Source organism: Rhineura floridana, chromosome 3 (genome assembly GCF_030035675.1).
Source record: "Rhineura floridana isolate rRhiFlo1 chromosome 3, rRhiFlo1.hap2, whole genome shotgun sequence".
Lineage (NCBI taxonomy): Eukaryota > Metazoa > Chordata > Lepidosauria > Squamata > Rhineuridae > Rhineura > Rhineura floridana.
In genome coordinates, this window is record NC_084482.1 from 140,927,262 (window position 1) to 140,945,492 (window position 18,231).

The 18,231-nt window shown below is 43.7% G+C and overlaps 1 protein-coding gene and 1 long non-coding RNA gene across 8 annotated transcripts in view; one reads left to right on the forward strand and one right to left on the reverse strand.

Annotated features, from left to right (window-relative positions):
* Positions 1-13,748, reverse strand: part of IQSEC1 (IQ motif and Sec7 domain ArfGEF 1) — a 588,187-nt gene extending 574,439 nt beyond the window's left edge. For 5 of the 7 annotated variants that reach the window (XM_061618151.1, XM_061618152.1, XM_061618150.1 and 2 more), the window contains exon 1: positions 12,507-13,748. In XM_061618151.1, the coding sequence (XP_061474135.1) occupies positions 12,507-12,793 (287 nt within the window). In that variant the 5' untranslated portion in view covers positions 12,794-13,748. The remainder of the gene's footprint in view (positions 1-12,506) is intronic. The other 2 variants (XM_061618149.1, XM_061618158.1) reach the window with 1 other exon arrangement.
* Positions 12,703-18,231, forward strand: part of LOC133380595 (uncharacterized) — a 42,501-nt gene continuing 36,972 nt past the window's right edge. Inside the window, exon 1 of the long non-coding RNA XR_009761476.1 lies at positions 12,703-13,958. This is a non-coding gene — a long non-coding RNA (uncharacterized LOC133380595). The remainder of the gene's footprint in view (positions 13,959-18,231) is intronic.

The window sequence follows — 18,231 nt, forward strand, 5'->3', positions numbered from 1 at the left end:
AGATTTCCTGTTTCCTGACTCCTAACAGAGCAGACCAGAGCAGAGGGAGCTGTCTCAGTTGGTCTACAGGTGAAGAGATATGCAAGCCAGCATCGAGAGAGAGCGAAAAGGGAGAGCAAACAGGAGTTTGACAAAGGAGCTGTAGCGAGGAAAGGAAAAGGCCAAGGGGGCTCTGAAGCTGTGTGTGTTCAGCCATGTGTTCTGAAGGGCTCCATAGCAGCGTGATTGGAAGGGATGTGGCCTGATAGCTATTGGCTTAAGGGTGTGGCCTGAGAACTGCTGAGGGCAACAAGCAACAGCTGTGTGTGCTAGAGCAGAGGGAGCTGTCTCAGTTGGTCTACAGGTGAAGAGATATAAGCAAGCCAGCATTCAGAGAGCAAGCGAACAGAGCGAGCAAACAGGAATTTGACAAAGGAGTTCCATAGGGGAGGTCAAAGGGGAGGTCCCTAAAACAAACAACAACAACAAAGGAACAAGACAAATTACTAATTCTCCTTGTACAGCGCACCGGGACTCTCAAGTTTACCCTGAAGTAGGACAGGACAAAGCACAGGCCACTCCAAAACAAGTAGTTAGAAAGAAACAAAAGGTAGAAGAGAAAATGAATGGGAAGGATACTGCAGTGGTGGTGACCCGCAAGGTGTGTGCCATGTTTGTTTTCTTGACTGAGAACAACATGGTGTACACGTGCAACAAGTGCAAGCTCATGGCACTGTTGGAAGAAAAAGTGAGAGGCCTGGAATGGCGGATGGACACACTGAGGACTATAAGAAGAGGAGTTCTTAGACAGAATGCTGGAACAACAGCAGCAAAGAGAAGTGGAGGAGGAAGAGCAACAGCATGTGGTAGCAGAATAGGAGACTGCCTTGGAGAGGAACAACGAAGTGGAGGAAACTCCATGGGAAAGGGTGACAGGAGCAGAAGAGCCAGAAGACACCCTTCACCAGTGGAACTATGGAACCACTTTCAACCACTTGAGGATGAGACTGGAGGACAGCCTGTGGTGGAAGAATTACAGGAGACCCCGTGTGACAACGAGCAAGAGGCTGAAGCTCAATCAAGCAGGGCCAATGAAACCATGCCTCACAACAAGAAGAGTACTAGTAGTGGGAGACTCCCTACTGCGTAGGATCAAAACCCAAGTATGCCAAGAAGATCCATGGACTCGCCAGGTATGCTGTCTACCAGGAGGACAGATTAGAGATGTGACGGAAGGGTTGCCATCGCTCATCAAGTCCACCAACAGGTATCCCTTTCTCCTCATCCATGTAGGAACAAATGATACTGCCAAATGGAGCTATGAAGAAATCACATCAGACTATGAAGCTCTGGGAAGGAAACTCAAGGGCTTTGGGCCCCAGATTGTTTTTTCATCCATCCTTCCAGTACTTAGAAGAGGAGTAGAAAGGGAAAGAAAAATACTCCGTGTGAATGAATGCCTACGAAGGTGGTGCCGACGTGAGAGATTTGGATTTTGGGACCATGGGCTATGCTTCCTGGAAGATGGACTACTGGCAAGTAATGGGTTGCATCTCACAAGGACTGGGAAGAATGTGTTTGGCCACAGCATGGAGTTCATCAGGAGGGCTTTAAACTGAATCCTGAGGGAGACGTAAACTTGGTGGTAATGACTGATGAAGACTTGTGCACAGTAATGGGAACAGAGAGATCGGCTGTCATAGGGCCCAGTGACAGTCCTCAGAAAAAAGTAGTAAGGAAGCCAAGCCACAAATCACATGGTCTTCGATGTCTGTATACTAATGCACAGAGCATGGGAAACAAGCAGGACGAACTTGAACTCTTCATACAGGAGGGCAATTATGATTTGATAGGTATAACTGAAATTTGGTGAGATGACTCCCATGACTGGAATACAGCAATTGAAGGATATAACTTGTTCAAAAAGAACAGAAGGAATAAAAAGGGAGGCGGAGTTGTACTATATGTTAAAAAATATATATCCCTGCACAGAAATATAGGAAGATGAGTTTGGTAGTTCCACCGAGAGTATCTGGATTGAAATTAATGGGGCAAGTAATAAAAGGAATGTGGTGCTTGGAGTCTATTACCGACCACCCAATCAAGGAGAAGACGAGAATGCAACTTTTGAAAAGTAAATTGCCGATGTATAGAGGAGTCATGATGTAGTAGTAATGGGGGACTTCAATTATCCTGATATCTGTTGGGAGACAAATTCTGCCAAACACGGCCCCTCCAAGAAATTTCTGACTTGTGTTGGAGATAACTTTCTCCTACAGAAAGTGGAGGAAACAACCAGAGGATCAGCTATACTGGATTTGATTCTAACCAATAGAGATGATTTGGTGGATGAAGTGGCAGTTACAGGAACTCTGGGGGAAAGTGACCACACCATACTTGAATTCTTGATTTTAACAGAGGCAAAAGCTGAGAGCAGCCATATGCACGCCCTGGACTTCAGGAAAGCTGATTTCAATAAACTCAGGACAATTGTAAGTATGGTTCCATGGCAAGTGACCCTAATGAGAAAAGGAGTCCAAGATGGGTGGGAGTTTCTAAAACAGGAAATTCTAAGAGCACAATGGCAAGCAATTCCAACAAGGAAAAAAGGGGGGAAACAGCAGAAGAAACCAATGTGGCTTCACAAAAAGCTTAGAGGTGACCTGAAAACAAAAAAGGACACTTACAGGAAGTGGAAAGAAGGCCAAGCCACAAAGGAAGAGTACAGGCAGGTATCACAGAATTGCAGGGGCGGTGTCAGGAAGGCTAAAGCTGAGAATGAGCTGAGGTTAGCGACGGATGCTAACAGCAACAAAAAAGCTTTCTTCAGGTACATCCATAGTAAAAGACAGAAAAGAAATGGTGGCACAGTTACTCAATGAGGATGGCAAAATGATAACAGATGACAAAGAAAAGGCAGAAGTGCTCAATTCCTACTTTGGCTCAGTCTTCTCCCAAAAAAGTGTCAATGACCCTCCTGGGAAAGTAGAAGGGTCAGGATTGGAGCTTGAGCTTGACAGACAAACGGTCAAGGAATACCTAATTACTTTGAATGAGTTCAAATCGGCAGGGCCCGATAAACTGCATCCTAGAGTATTGAAGGAACTGGCTGAAGAACTTTGGGCTGGATGGAACAACTATTAGATAGATCCACAGTTGGCTCCAGAATCGTACTCAAAGAGTGCTTATCAATGGTTCCTTCTCAAACTGGGTGGAAATAATGAGTGGGGTACCACAGGGCTCGGTCCTGGGCCCAGTGCTCTTTAACATTTTTATTAACGACTTGGATGAGGAGGTACAAAGCATGCTTATCAAATTTGCAGATGATACAAAATTGGGGGGCATAGCTAATACTGTGGAAGACAGAAACAAAATTCAAAGGGAGCTTGATAGGCTGGAGCATTGGGCTGAAAACAACAGAATGAAATTCAACAGGAATAAATGCAAAGTTCTGCACTTAGGAGAAAGAAAACAAATGCACAGTTATAAGATGGGAATACTTGGCTCAGCAATACGACATGTGAGAAGGATCTTGGAATTGTCACTGATCACAAGCTAAATATGAGCCAACAGTGTGATGTGGCTGCAAAAAAGGCAAATGCTATATTAGGCTGCATTAACAGAAGTATAGCTTCCAAATCGTGTGAAGTATTAGGTCCCCTCTATTCAGCACTGGTTAGGCCTCATCTTGAATACTGCATCCAGTTCTGGTATCCGCACTTCAAGAAGGATGCAGACAAAGCAGAACAGGTTCAGAGGGCAACAAGGATGATCAGGGGACTGGAAACCAAGCTCTATGAGAACAGACTGAAAGAACTGGGCATGTTTAGCCTGGAGAAGAGAAGACTGAGGGGCGATATGATAGCACTCAAGTACATGAAAGGTTGTCACAAAGAGAGGGCCGGGATCTCTTCTCAATCGTCCCAGAGTGCAGGACATGGAATAATGGGCTCAAGTCGCAGGAAGCCAGATTTCAACTGGACATCAGGAAAATCTTCCTAACTGTTAGAGTCATACGACAATGGAACCAATTACCTAAAGAGGTAGTCAGCTGTCTGACACTGGAAACATTCAAGAGGCAGCTGGACAGCCATCTGTCGGCAATGCTTTGATTTGGATTCCTGCATTGAGCAGGGGGTTGATGGCCTTATAGGCCCCTTCCAACTCTACTATTCTATGATTCTCCTAAATCTGTGTTTATCAAGATCAGAAACTCCATTTGAATTTTTTCTTCTGAAAACCTTGAGTTGTCCAAATATGATCCCTTACTGTTTGCATGACTGCAGCATCCCAATGTCACAATGCCTATTGTGTAATGTATAAAGTTCCAGATATTTTGCAAGCTCAACACAATTTGTTGAGATCAGCAAGCATCTCATCCTCCTTGTTTTTAAGATCTAATTAATACATTTCTAGCAACCTACTGAGCACATTTTGGTACTCTAAATATTTTTGTTTTCTGGATTTTAGGGCCTTTATTAATTTCAGCATGTTCCAGTATTCTTTCTAATCAACTTAAATTCCTTCATGGTATAGTTAAGTATCCTCTGTCCTTAAAACTGGCACCCACATTTTGGAGTTTTTTGTTTAACAATCTTTTTAACATAAAAACCAGACCCTTGCTTTTGTAATCGTAGCTGCAATATTTTAGTATTCTTACTTCCCTGCATTGCATTTAAAATAAAATATACTTGCATTTTTTAAAAAAAGTATTATGTATCAACAGATTTTTCTCTTTAAATTATACTCCTTTCTCCTATATGTAATCCGCATTTAATCTATGCAAAAAGTGTCCACATCATTTAAATTTGGTAATAACAAGAAATGCAAATATTTAATGTAATGCTGAATTAGAGCTCTCACTATGGAGTAAAAGAAATGTTCAATGTTAAATGGCTTCAAATGCAGTGCTCCACACATTGGGAGGAAGAAGGTACTAACCCTGGTTTTGTTCAATGCAATATGGCTTAGAGCATTTTAATATACAGGGTTTAAATATTTTTTTAACTTATTTTTCTTACTATTTTAAGTGAATGTTTTATAGTTAATGTAGATAGAACAGAGGCATTTGCAATGAGATGTGAGCATTTTAGCCCCTGCTGGGCTTGCATTCAAATTAATGACTGAAGCAAACGCCACATAGAGTTTCCTATGTGAAACTATCCTTAGAATGACACACATTGAGAGAACATTGCTGTCAGAATCAAGCTTCAGAAAAGCAGCTATATTCATCTGTAAACCACAAAAAGGGACAATGCACCTCACAACTGGTTTGTATATGTGCATGCTTCACTTGATGAAGTCAACTGACTTCCTCAAAAATAATTGCATCTGATATAACACTGGACGATATGCAAGTATTAGGATCTGTGATAGCTCATTCACACAAACAAACCATTATTAGACTTTGCAGCCATCAAGTAATGAATATGCACGTGTAAAGCAGTCCCTAGAGACTAACAGAGCAATCTAATCCCCCATTGCAGGGGGTGTTTGAAGTGGGTGGCAGTGTCCCTCCACTAGCACTACCAAGTCTCTATTGGCCACCACTGTGGAGTGATGCTGGTGTCACTCCACTGGCACAGAGCCCCCCTTCCACCCACTATGCAGAGGCCAGTGGCACCAATGGGATTCATATTAGTGTACCCAGCAGATATCCTCAAAATGGGGTGTTCTGGGGACAGGGCTGAGCTAATCCAGGATCTGTTGGACCCCAAGCACTCTGCTGCCAACAGTGAGAGCACTGGGCCCGATCTGGGCACAGTCCAAAACTGTCGCAGCAATATGCCTGCCCCCTAGCTTCTGGCAAAGCTACCATACACAGCAGGGCTGCAGATGTGTTAGTGGCCCTGCTGCTGTGTAAATCCTTGCCAGCTGGGAAGGGCTCCTGCTGGGAGGAAGGGCAGGCTATAAATCAAATAATAAATAAATAAAATAAAGCGGAGAGAATCTGGATTGCTCCTTAACTTATTTATTTTGGCATGTGCAATCTGTTGTCTACAAAAGCCCAAACCAGGTAATCTCCAAAATGCTACCATAGTGCTGTTGTTTTTATTACTAGGGAGACCATTCATACCAATTTAATAAACCTAATCAGCAAAGTGTGATCAGCTTTTTAAAAGTGTTTAGCTCCATTCTGGCATTTAAACTGAGCAAGTACTTCCAAAGGTGCCAAAAACCTCCTGCCAAGCATAAAGGAAGCCAAAAGACACTCACTTTTGGAAAACCAGCCAGTATTTAGCTAGGGAACCATGAAATGCAGCTATGAAGAGTTCTACACAGTAATAATAATTTATCTGAAGTTCTACTGTTTCATCTCCTAAATTGCTTTGGGGTTTTTTGGAAGAAAAAGGTTGCACTGAACAAATCTGCCTTAAAGTTTCCGACCTCAAGCAACTTTTTGAATATCCCATGTTGCAGGTGATTGGACTTCTGCCCACAACTGTTTATTAGAGGCTGTATTAGGTTGAAAAATAAGAGTAATGTCTATTGCTTTTTAATCTGGGAGCATCACCTATTAATTGAGATCCCTTTTAGCTGGAAATGCTACAGACTGAACCCATGACCTTCTACATGCAAAGCATATGCTGTGAGCTATGATTCTACCCCTCCCTTGATTAAATTCCTAGTTATAGGAAAAGGATGCCATAGAACTGCCCAAATCTCTGGGAAGAATAGACTTCCACTGATAACAATTTATGACAAAGATATAATACCATTTTGATTCCTACGTCATAGTGATGTTGGAACATAAAGGGACTCTGGACTTCTCTCCAGATTTCTGTATAGCTCAGTCATGGGAAGTCAACAGCATTATTCTTCATTTCCTTTATGATATATTGGAATGGAGTGTTCTTGTCCAGAGACTTCCTTATGCCTCAATGGGGATGAGGGACTATTCTATCTGCATTGATTTAAATGTCAAGAAGTAGAATGGGCCTCTCCCTCCTGCTCTGCTGGTAGCCTAGCAAAATGTCAGTCAAATAGAAAATTCCCATGTCATTACTGGTCCCAATAACATTTTTTCTTGTCTTAGAATAGCCACAATTATGGGTGGATCTGTTAAGATAAATATAGAATAAGTTATGTTACACTATGTGAACATCCCAGGTATGGAATTTATACTAACCTTAATGCAGATAACAAGAAATCTAAACACTCAAGGACAGGGGAAGGGGGAAGAAAGATGTACCAGCTTAATTCTTGTTTCTTTGTATTTGTTGTATTATTGAATACATAAATAAATAAATTTGAAAAAGCAAAAGACTCTTCCTGCTGGCAGGACTGCTTTTGAGAGAAGGGCCTTGGACGCAGCTACAGAGGGCAGTCACTGGGAGTGAGGAAGCTTCTTGAGCACTCATTTTCTGTGGTTGAGAAAATCCTCTTGCCCCACCACACTTTGAGTGTATCAATGTGTACTGAAATACTGCCCACATTTTAAAACGCGATATCATTTTTGCTTGCTGGCCTGTCTTCTCCCCCCTTCCCAAAAGAAAGGAATCTTTTCACATGCAAATAGCTAGGTTTGCAAAATCTTTCAGGACTTTAATGTTTTTGTGGCTGTTATAAAATCCATAACCCTTTCCCTCAAGAATCACTTCTGGGTTGTGAGGGGCATTTTTTTAGAAACAAACTACTAGTCCCTCTCTTCTAGTTCAGAACAGTTGCACACATTCCTTTTTTGACATTTTCATGAATGCATTTTGTTTTAGTCTTTCCTGTTCCTTTATATTAACTTGGAACAATGTGCACATGTGCCATGTCAGCATGTGATCTAACCAGAAACAAAGTTATTAATGAATATTATTTCCACCCTCAGCCTTTCCACCTAGCTACGTCATAGCAAGACGCTTCCTCCTGGGACCACTTCCAATTTGGCTTGTACCCTCTCAGAACTGTGTCCTGGACTTTCATTATGAAACAGTAGGGAAGAGTTGGTATCAAAATCTGCCCATTCCTTTGGTATCATCTCTTAAATTGCAAGCCATTCTTCTAAAATGCATTGAATGCTTTGGCAAAAAGACAGAATATAAATGTAGTAAAAATAAAATAATGCTGATGTACCCACATGACTGTTGCATGCTACAACATATGCATGACTGCCTCTCATGCATGCATTTCCTCAAGAGAAAAAACTCACCCAAACGAAAGAAAAGCTGTGACATTAACAAATTATGCATACCCTAGTTCAAAGATTAATATTAGGAATTCTGGGGAAGTGGGAGAGAGAATCCGAAGACAGGAGAAACAGAACTCAGGGTTGAGCCAAACCACTGAAGAATAATTAAACTGAATTGAATTAAATTGAATTGAGGAATTAAGAGCTACCATTGGGCATTTTATTAGATGCATTGGGCATGTGGCTGCTCCTATCATCACACAACCTATATCTGGGGTGACAACTTGAGGGGGGTAGTGCTGTACTACCCCAGTGGGAAGCTGTTGGAGGCCACATTCCAGTAGTAGGTAGGGTTGGACCCAAAAGTAGACAGGTCAGATCCACATACAAAGGTATTCCCCGTAGAAACATAGGCATATACAGTATATAATTCTTAGTAACTCCACTCAAATTACACCTTGCATTTTCACCATAGAATTGTTGAAGAAAGCTTTTTAAGAAGTTTGTTTACAAAGTATTTTTGGAATATCTTTTATCTGTCCCAACTGCACAAAAACTCAATAGACTGCAAGCACTGTCTTACAGTAATTCAAAGCATCAAACCTCAAAATGTAATTGCATCCCGAAAATTGCAAAAATATATAGACACTTCCTGCATGTTTGCAAGAAACACAAGTCTACCTCTCTTCTGAGATAAGTTTCTCCATTGCTTCGATTGTCTTCCAGATGAAGGGGCTGTAGTTGAACACTTTGCACAACATCAAAGTCCTGCTCCCTTTAGTTCCTCCCCACCAAATAATTGATGGGCAGGAGGGGATCTAGAGGGCTGGGTGACGGTTCCCACCCCTGCCCTAGATGGAATATGCTGTAAGTGTCATAGGATGGGCACTTTGATTTTAGCAAGTTGCCTAAAGACTGATACAGCAAAGGGATAGTTTCTACAAGTTTATGATGGTTCAACAAGGTAGAAGGTTACTTGTTGAGGTCCAGAAGTGAACTAGTTTTTCTACCTAACACTTAGTCATCTTACTGTCTTGCATTCACATTATATCAGGCAGTCCTATCACTCTTGAGCGTCTACGTGTTGGACAGGACAGCAGAAGCCAGGTAAATCTGGACTTTCCCATTGAGTTCTTCAGGCTATACCTCAGAACAATTATAACTATTCCATAAATATCCCAGATTAATTCTGATTCCAACATCAAATCCACTTAAGAGACTTAAAAAGACTGAGTCATCAAGGTTGTAGCTTAGAGAATGTTCTCTTGGAGAGTCAAGAGAAATACCTTATCAAAATGTAGTATATAATTTCTAGTATGTCACTTGAAAAGACAGAAACTGGGGTGTGAAGGAGGGCTATTTGAGCATATCCCTAGGTCTCATGCCCAGTCTTTTTTCAAAGAACTATCAGCTACTAGATCAAAAGGGTTTTTAAAACTACTTTACTAATGGGGTTTTAGAAGAGTCCTCTTGCTATGAAAGCAAGAGATTTGCTTTCCAAACAGCGGCATATGCCTTTCAACTGATAGTATAAGGAGCTGTCCTTGAGCACACATCCATTGACAAGCTCCGTTAATTGAAAGAATTTTTCTCTCAGTATGTTTCAAATATTTTATTATTTCTGGTCCTTTTTTTTAAGGCTAGCAACAACACACTTTCTTCCAAGTTATGTTTTCTACAATATATAGTGTCACCCTCCATAATAAAAAAAAATCATGCCATTCTAGATAATGGGGGGGGGGGAAACCATCGCAAAGGAAAAATTGGGAACAAGCATTTGGTGGAACTCAAAAATATGAACAAGAAGTCAGTTAAACACATTTGTACACTGTGCAGATTAAACAAACAGCCTTCCAACACAGAGTTCAGCTTTTGGGACATCATGCTGGATCAAACTGTTCTTGGTAGCAAGAACAGAGTTGTATTTTTTAAAATAATCCACAATAACCTTATTCCGTGGTTGAAACCAGCTCTGCACATAAGCAACTGACATTATTCCTTTGAGTTAATTCTTTTTAAATAATGGCAACCAAGTAGTTTACCAAAACCTTTCCATGGTGCAGCAACACTGGTGTACCTACCAATGACTGTCAGTGTTAAGACCAGAGCTTTGCATTGTAAGACATTGTTGTAGTTATGTGTCTTCAAGTCGATTACAACTTATGGCGACCCTATGAATCAGTGACCTCCAACAGCATCTGTCGTGAACCACCTGTTCAGATCCTGTAAGTTCAGGTCTGTGGCTTCCTTTATGGAATCAATTCATCTCTTGTTTGGCCTTCCTCTTTTTCTACTTCCTTCTATTTTTCCCAGCAGTATTGTCTTTTCTAGCAAATCATGTCTTCTCATTGTGGTTCCAATTTTTCCCCCCGCAGTCCATGGTATGCGCAAAGCTCTCCTCCAACACCGCATTTCAAATGAGTTGGTTTTTCTCTTATCCGTTTTCACTGTCCAACTTTCACATCCATACATAGAGACATATCACTCATATTTAAGGGGAAAATGCCAAAGGAGATACTATACTAGATAAAATAATCAAAGTAAAAAACAAAGGTTTCCCTACAAGCATGCCCTGGCTTGCTTATACTGCTACAATGTAAAAATTACTTGATCATTGCCTTTGATAAATGTGCATGTTTGTCTCTACAGTACATTTAGAACTTCACACTATATACACATACACCTAATAATAAGAAATCATTTCACTTTCCTTTGCAAGATACTACCTGCACTACCTTAGGCAATTATTATTAGTTTACATCAATGAATTGCTTACTTAACTCTATGTGAGAAATCAATAGCGACATTGAATGTACATTCTGAAGAAAAAACATACAGTACTGTGATTGGTTTTAAATGATGCATACATAGGTCACAACAGGCACCATCTTAGAAGATGCATTCCCTTTTCTTACCCAAAAGGGAATGCCTTTTTAAAGATGACATCTAACAGTGGCCAGCACTACTGTAAACACTTTATTTAACACAAATAGTTAATGTTAGATAATCCGCCCAGTAACAAGGTTTTCATTCAGTTTACCTCAGGGATAGGGAAACTGTGTTCTTTTAAATGTTGTTGGACTCCAACTCCCATCAGTTACAGCAACCAGCATGGCCAATATGGCCAGTGATGATGGGCTTTGTAGTCCAACAGCATCTAGAGGGGCACAGGCTCCCCATTCTCATTTATCTAACTCAGGTAAATTAGCTAACTTATGGAGCCCCAGAAAAGAAAAATATTAATCTTAAGAGCTACCTTCCTTACTATACTGCAACTAACCAAGCACCTAGCTATAAAAGTTTAATGAGGAAGTTTTTGAAAAGCTTTGAAAAGTTTATCAGAAAACATAACAAATATAAGAGCCAAATAACAAATGACTTAAATATTTTACACTGTGAGCTTCAATTCAGAAATTGGCTTTCCTATTCCTACTTAAATTCAATAGTTTCTATTTTAAGTAGTTTAAGAGAGAGTGTAGTTCTTTAACTACTCCCCAATTGGCCTTACTTTAAGCAGTAATGCATTTAAGCAAGTCCCCATACATAGTAAGCAGTACATAATTAATTAAAGATTAAAGCACTCTGTAAATACACTCAGGATTGAGAGCAAACAGGTTCCCAATGATCAACAAGTTTAGATTTGAACTAGTCAGAGTTTGGACTAGTGAGCACCTGCCAATGTTTACTGACCCTCATTCTGTCATTTTCATGATCAGCAGTTCCTTCCTCTGCCTGAATCTCCAAGCGTCACTAGCAACACCGCTTTGTCTTGCACTTGACGAGGAACATTCCCTTCTCCTGAACCAGAAGGCACCAGATGGACTCTGCACACCCCTTTCCCAAACATGTCTCCCTCTCCCCCCCCGCCCCGAAACCTCCTCGATTTAGGAATCTACGGTCACTATAACTCCAGAGTAATCCCAAAGGATGCAGCTTTTAGCCAGTCTTCTTGCTCAAGCTAAATAAGACCGGATGGATGCCCAACAGCAGCGCGCCTCTTTTCCTCCCCTAATCCTTGTTCTGCTCGTACGATCAGAATTCAAGAGCTGGCCAAGGAAAAACATTCACCCAAGCACTCAAGGGAGGGAAGGGAGAAAGAGGCATCGATTCCGTGGCTACTTAACCTGCCCTACCCTCTGCGCCTGCTTGGCGTTTGTCCCACTATCCCTTGGACAGAGAGAACAGAGGTCAAGAGCTCCCCACTGGTTCTATATGGACCCAGCTGCCTTGGGTAACTTGGACGTCAAAAAGCCCACCCACGGCACACTCCGTGACTGCCCACACGACCTGCTTTATGGGGTGTGGGGGGTGTGCTTTGTAAAGCCAGCAAGTACATAATGTTGTATACCGTCGGGGGCCCTGCGCCCCAAAGGAGTCCACTAAAATTCTCCCCTCCCTCGTTCCTTACTTTTCATCGTTGGCGTTCTTCTGGAGGTCCTCCAGCGGTGGCGGCGTGGGTAGCGCTGCCTCCTGGTGCTGGTGCTGCTGCAGCAACAATAGCCTGCATGTGGCCAGGTGCCGCTGGTGCTCGTCCTGCAGACGAGCGTTCTCGTGATACAGCTTGGCCACTTGCTGCTCGAGCTCATCTATCCGGAGCTTCTGCTTCTCCAGCAGCTCCTGCTGCGTCTCAATGATCTTGTTGAGTTCTTTGAGATACTCCGCCGCCTTGCTTGGGTTCTCCGCCGGGGTCTCCATGGCCCCGGCCAGCCCGGCGGGTGGGGGCTGGCCAAAGCGCTGAGGGAGCCGGCGGCGCCCGGACGCTCAGCTTGACTACGAATGTAAAAGGACCGTCAACAAACCAAGCACCACCCGACTACACTTTCCCCCCGGTTCAGCACGGTTGCAAATCCGCTTTCCGGCTAGGGAGCGCCAACACAGCTGTCCTTACTTCGGGCCGCCATTGCCCACGGGCCCTCTTGCTGCTCTTGAGCGAGCCGGCTGTGTTTGCTGTTATTGCGCCTACACCTACGAGGTCCAGCCCTTCCGCGGCTTTGGAACGCGGGCTTCCGTTTCTGTACTTAGGCAACAGCCATCAACTCCCTCTTCTCCTCCAACAAACCCCCTGGAAAAGTCACAGCGGACAGCCCAGTAAGAGCTCGCGCATCTAGTTTTCTGCACCTCAGCCTCTTCCTTCGTTAGTTCTTCCTGGCCTTTCCTTCTTGCCCCTTGTTTTCCCCCCTCTTCTTCTCACGCAGGCGCTCTCTCCACATCTCCTGCTGCCGGGTAGCTGCTCTTCTTATTAAGCAGCAACAGTCGCTTCCTACGCGTGCCGGTGCGGAGGGACTCGCGCGAAGTTTGGGAAGTGCCCGTTCCCTACAGGGCGTCGCGCACTTTCACCGACTCTGGGGAGGAGCTGGTCCTCCTGAGCAGCTCCTAGCAGCACTGCCTTGCCTCCCACTGACTGACTGACTGACTGAGCCACTATTGCCGCTGCCTGCTGCTGCTGTCACCGGCGTCCTCCCAGCAACCGCTGGGCAGGCGAGTCAGTCACAGCGCTTCACTCCCCCTTTCTCTCACACGCCCCGGAACGACTGAGAACCAGAGTCCGGAGCTGCTTGGAGGAGGAACGGCTAAGGACAGCTTCAGGACGGCTGCGAAGGCGGGGGCCTGCTTGGTGAAGATAACACTTGGGGAGCAAACGAGGGATCGCCCGGTCGCCTCAGAGCCGCTCCTCTTTTGGCGGGAAAATGCGAGGAGCCCCGCGGAACAGCACCTTTATAGGCGGGAAGGTGGTTAGGTGGCTTGGCTGGAAAGAGAGGAGCATCCCGCTCCTCTCCCACCCCCATCTCGGTCTCCTCTCCAATCTGGGGGGCATCTCTGCGAACAGCTGGGGACCCCAACAAGGCGGAAGCCCCATCAGGTAAGCGGAGGAGTTTTGTGTGCACGCGCGTGAAGAAAGCGAAGTGGGTTCGGGATATAAGGGGCGTGTTCTTCCCTGCCCCTTAAAAACTAGGTTTGGTCCTTCTCTTGCTTGAAGCCCCCCTAAAGCTGACCGACGACAAACCCGAGCAGAGAAGAGAGTTTGGTCTTTGTGTTCTCCCTCCTGCCGGAGAAATCATGTCTACAGGCAGCTTGCAGACCACCATCCTCCTGCTTCCCTGAGCCCCTCTCTCTCTCTGCTTTTTTTATTTGAATACCACTGAACTTGCGCTGCTGCTGCTGCTCCTGGATTTCGTAAGAGAAGACTGAATTTCTAAGGAAAGGGCGGGAGGAGTAGGATGGCACGAGGAATAAGGCCGGTGCTAATGCCTCAGCGCGAGCTGCTCCCCTCTCCCCCTCTTCCTGGGGGAGGGAGAAAAGCAGGGGTGTTATGGAGAGCGATAGGCTGACAGAAGGCTGCTTCTGCCAGAGCCGAGGCTGTTTTGAAAACATCGCCACCCGGCGCTCCAGGCGGCAGCTCTCTAGCCATATGCCTGGAGTCACGCTTCCTCTGGTTGGCAACTGCTGGCTAGCGAAGCTGCAACCTGTCTCTTTTCGGCCTGCTACGTAATATGAACGCTCCATCCTCAGTCAGGGCTGCACGTTGGAGAGAGGAGTTGGTGTGAGGAATCTTTTGGCAGCGATCTAGCGGCCAGACTGAAGAAGTGATCAAAAACAAGCTGGCTAGGGGGTGAAATGAGGAGGGAGGTAAGCCAAAGGGAACTGAGAGGCAGGGCCACTCGTTATCGTCTTCTTTTCTTTCCTCTTCCTAATCCTCTTCTCTACTCACACTTTTCCTTTCATCTTCTACACTTCCCTTTTCATCTTCTACACTTCCCATAAGTTCCATAATTTTCATTGATACTCAAGTGCAGCAGTAGAATTTTCTGCTTCGCTAATTTCACTGCCTCTCTTCTGCAAAGTCAGCTCCTCTGGACCATGGGCTGCAGTTCTTGCTAACACTTGACAGTATATGCATTTTGAGTGAGGAGAGTGATTCAGCACAGGAGGCGACCTCAGGGCAGCTGATAGCAGAGCTGTAGAGGTAAGGACTGTTCCCCTCCTCTTCCTGCAACATTTACCCCAGTACACTCCTTACAGAGCAGGCCTGTTGACTTTATAGGTTGTTCTGAAGCAAATGGGCTGTAAATAGCTGCTTTCAATATTTAAAATATAAAATATGTGAATATCTAACATTTCAGATTGCCTTTTTCACTAATGTATAAAAAGAAACTAAAGTAAAAAGTAAAAATTAAACAAACCCTACCTAGTATTCAGCTATAGAATATTTCTGTGGCCATACTTCTTATTTCCTAAAAATATCAACAATTTTCAACATGAGTATGGTTTTCTTAGTCAAAGCATGCTGTAAACAGAGCTATGACATCTGTAGTATCTGTCTTCCTAAGAGATATCTGTGTAGGCTCCAGCTTAACAGAGAGCAAGTCAAGAAGGTAAATACGTTATCAAAACTACCAGAAAAATGCAGTGTCAAGATTTTAATAGAAAACACCAAATCTGAACACACAGTCTTGATTGTGCTCTTCAAGGGACATTAAGAACAATGTCCTTTGGAGGAACGTTTTATCTCTTCAATACTTAGGTTTTAACTGCAATAGCCTAATCAGCTCTATGTAGTTCAGTTCGACTTGTCTGAAATAATTTCTGACATAATATTCCAGTCAGGAAAGTATCCTTTCAAAACTTACAGTGCAGTTCTGTGCGTGAGTTCAGTAGGGCGTACTTCTGTTGACAGCTATGTAAAAATAAAAACGGCTCTTAAGAAATAAACTACATTAAAGGGTTCCTTACTATAGATTTTCTATAAAGTGCGGCTGATTTCTTTCTCTGAGCAAATATGGATAGGATCAGGCTGCATAGGTGACAGCACAATCTTCTGTATTCACTCAGAAGCAACTGCATTGTTCTGTGGGTCTTAATCTTATGTGTGTGTGCTTAGTATTGCAGAGAAAATTTTAGGAAAATATTTAGGCTAGCCATCCCCAAACTGGCCCGCCTGACATTCTGGACTACAACTCTCATCAGCACCAGCCAGCATACAGTTTGGGAAGGCTGAGTTAGGCATTTATATTTTAATAGATTTTCATGAGAGAACTAGATTTTTTTCTGAGGGGTAGCCATGTTTGTCTGTTGCAGCAAAAACAGCATGTGTGTGTGTGTGTGGCATAAGCATTCATGGATTACAGTCTATTTCAGTAGTCTTCAGTCTTTTCTTACCCAAGACCTACCCCAAACATGCATTTGGGGGTTCATTTCTTCTGTTTTGACCCACCTTAGATCAGACTATGACCACCTGGTCCTGGGTCCACTGGGTCCTGACCCACCCTTCAAAGACCAAAGGTCTATTTCATCAGGCATGTAAAGTTTTGTCCTGGGTTGCTGGTTGCAGGGAGAGAAAGAGAAACTCTAAACAGAAGAAAATGAAATGCTATATTGTATTAACAACTGAGGGTTTGGGGGGGTTGTGAATGGCCTCTGATGATAATGTAATTAGCATAATATGTATTTTTCTGCAGTTATGCCCTTCCGACCTCCCTTTTCACCAAGGATAACACTTCAAGCATCTCATGAAGTGGACTGTAGTCCACAAAAGTTTGTCCTAATACATTGAGTAGTTTTTAAGGTGACACAAGACCCCTCCTTGTTTTATGGTTTTTTCCTGATCATTTCTGGGACATTTTAGATAATCTTCTTTGCAGACTTTATGGAGTGAGTTTTGTATGGTGATTGGTTAATTCTGGTTTGTAACTAGGTTTATATGACTTGGGGTTGTGTCTAGAGATGTGTTCATTTTTTCCCTAATGTTTCTGGGTTTTTTCCAGGCTTTCACATCTCTAGTTGTATCCAATGAAATTGTTCCATTAGCATAAGGACTTATATCTGCGCAGTGAGAATTCCCCTTCCTCTCTTCTTGCCCCCCAATCTGCTATGCAGGATCGGAGTGTGTGTGCAGGGAGAGGAGGAGGAAGATCAGTTGTGCAGGTATAAGAACATAGGAAAAGCCTACTGGATGAGGCCGGTGGCTCATCTAGTCCAGTGTCCTGTTCTCATGGTGGCCAACCAGATGCCCATGGGAAGCCTGCAAGCAGGACCTGAGCATAGCAGCACTCTCCCCACTTGTCATTCTCAGCAACAGACATTCTGAGGCATTTTGCCTCTGATGGTGCAGGTGGAACATAGCCATTGTGGCTAATAGATGGAAGTCCTTGCACTAAGGAGATGACTTCATTTGATACAGCTCTTAGATTATATGTTCCTTACTACTTTTTGTTATGTTACTCTAATGTGTAATATTTATTAATTTATTTAATTTAATTTAATTTATATACCGCCCTAAGCCCAAGGGCTCTCTGGGCGGTGTACATAACAATAAAACAATCAGAAAATATATAAATACAATAATACAATGGAATCAAACCAAACAGACGTAAACAAAAATTGAAACAGCAGCAAAATACATCAATAAATATTAATAGTACACATTAAAATGCCTGGGAATATAAAAAGGTTTTCACCTGGCGCCGAAAAGATAGCAGCATCGGCGCCAGGCGCACCTCATCGGGGAGACCATTCCACAATTCGGGGGCCACAACCGAAAAGGCCCTATTTCTAGTCACCACCCTCCGAGCTTCTCGATGGGATGGTACTCGGAGGAGGGCCTTAGATGTTGAGCGCAGTGTACGGGTAGTTTCATATTGGGAGAGGCGCTCCACCAGGTATTGCGGTCCCATGCCGTGTAAGGCTTTATAGGTCAAAACCAGCACTTTGAATGTAGCCCGGAAACAAAAAAGGAAGCCAGTGCAGACGGGCCAGAACAGGTGTTATATGAGCGGACCTTCTTGTCCGCGTCAACAATCTGGCCGCTGCATTCTGGACTAACTGTAGTTTCCGAACTGTCTTCAAGGGCAGCCCAACGTAGAGCGCATTGCAGTAGTCCAATCTAGAAGTTACCAGAGCATGAACGACTGAGGCGAGGTCGTCACTGTCCAGATAGGGACGTAGCTGGGCTACCAATCGAAGATGGTAGAAAGCATTCCATGCCACTGAGGCTACCTGAGCCTCAAGAGACAGGGAAGGGTCGAAAAGAACTCCCAAGCTACGAACCTGTTCTTTCAAGGGGAGTGTAACCCCATCCAGAACAGGGTGAACATCCACCATCTGGGCAGAGAAGGCACTCACTAACAGCGTCTCGG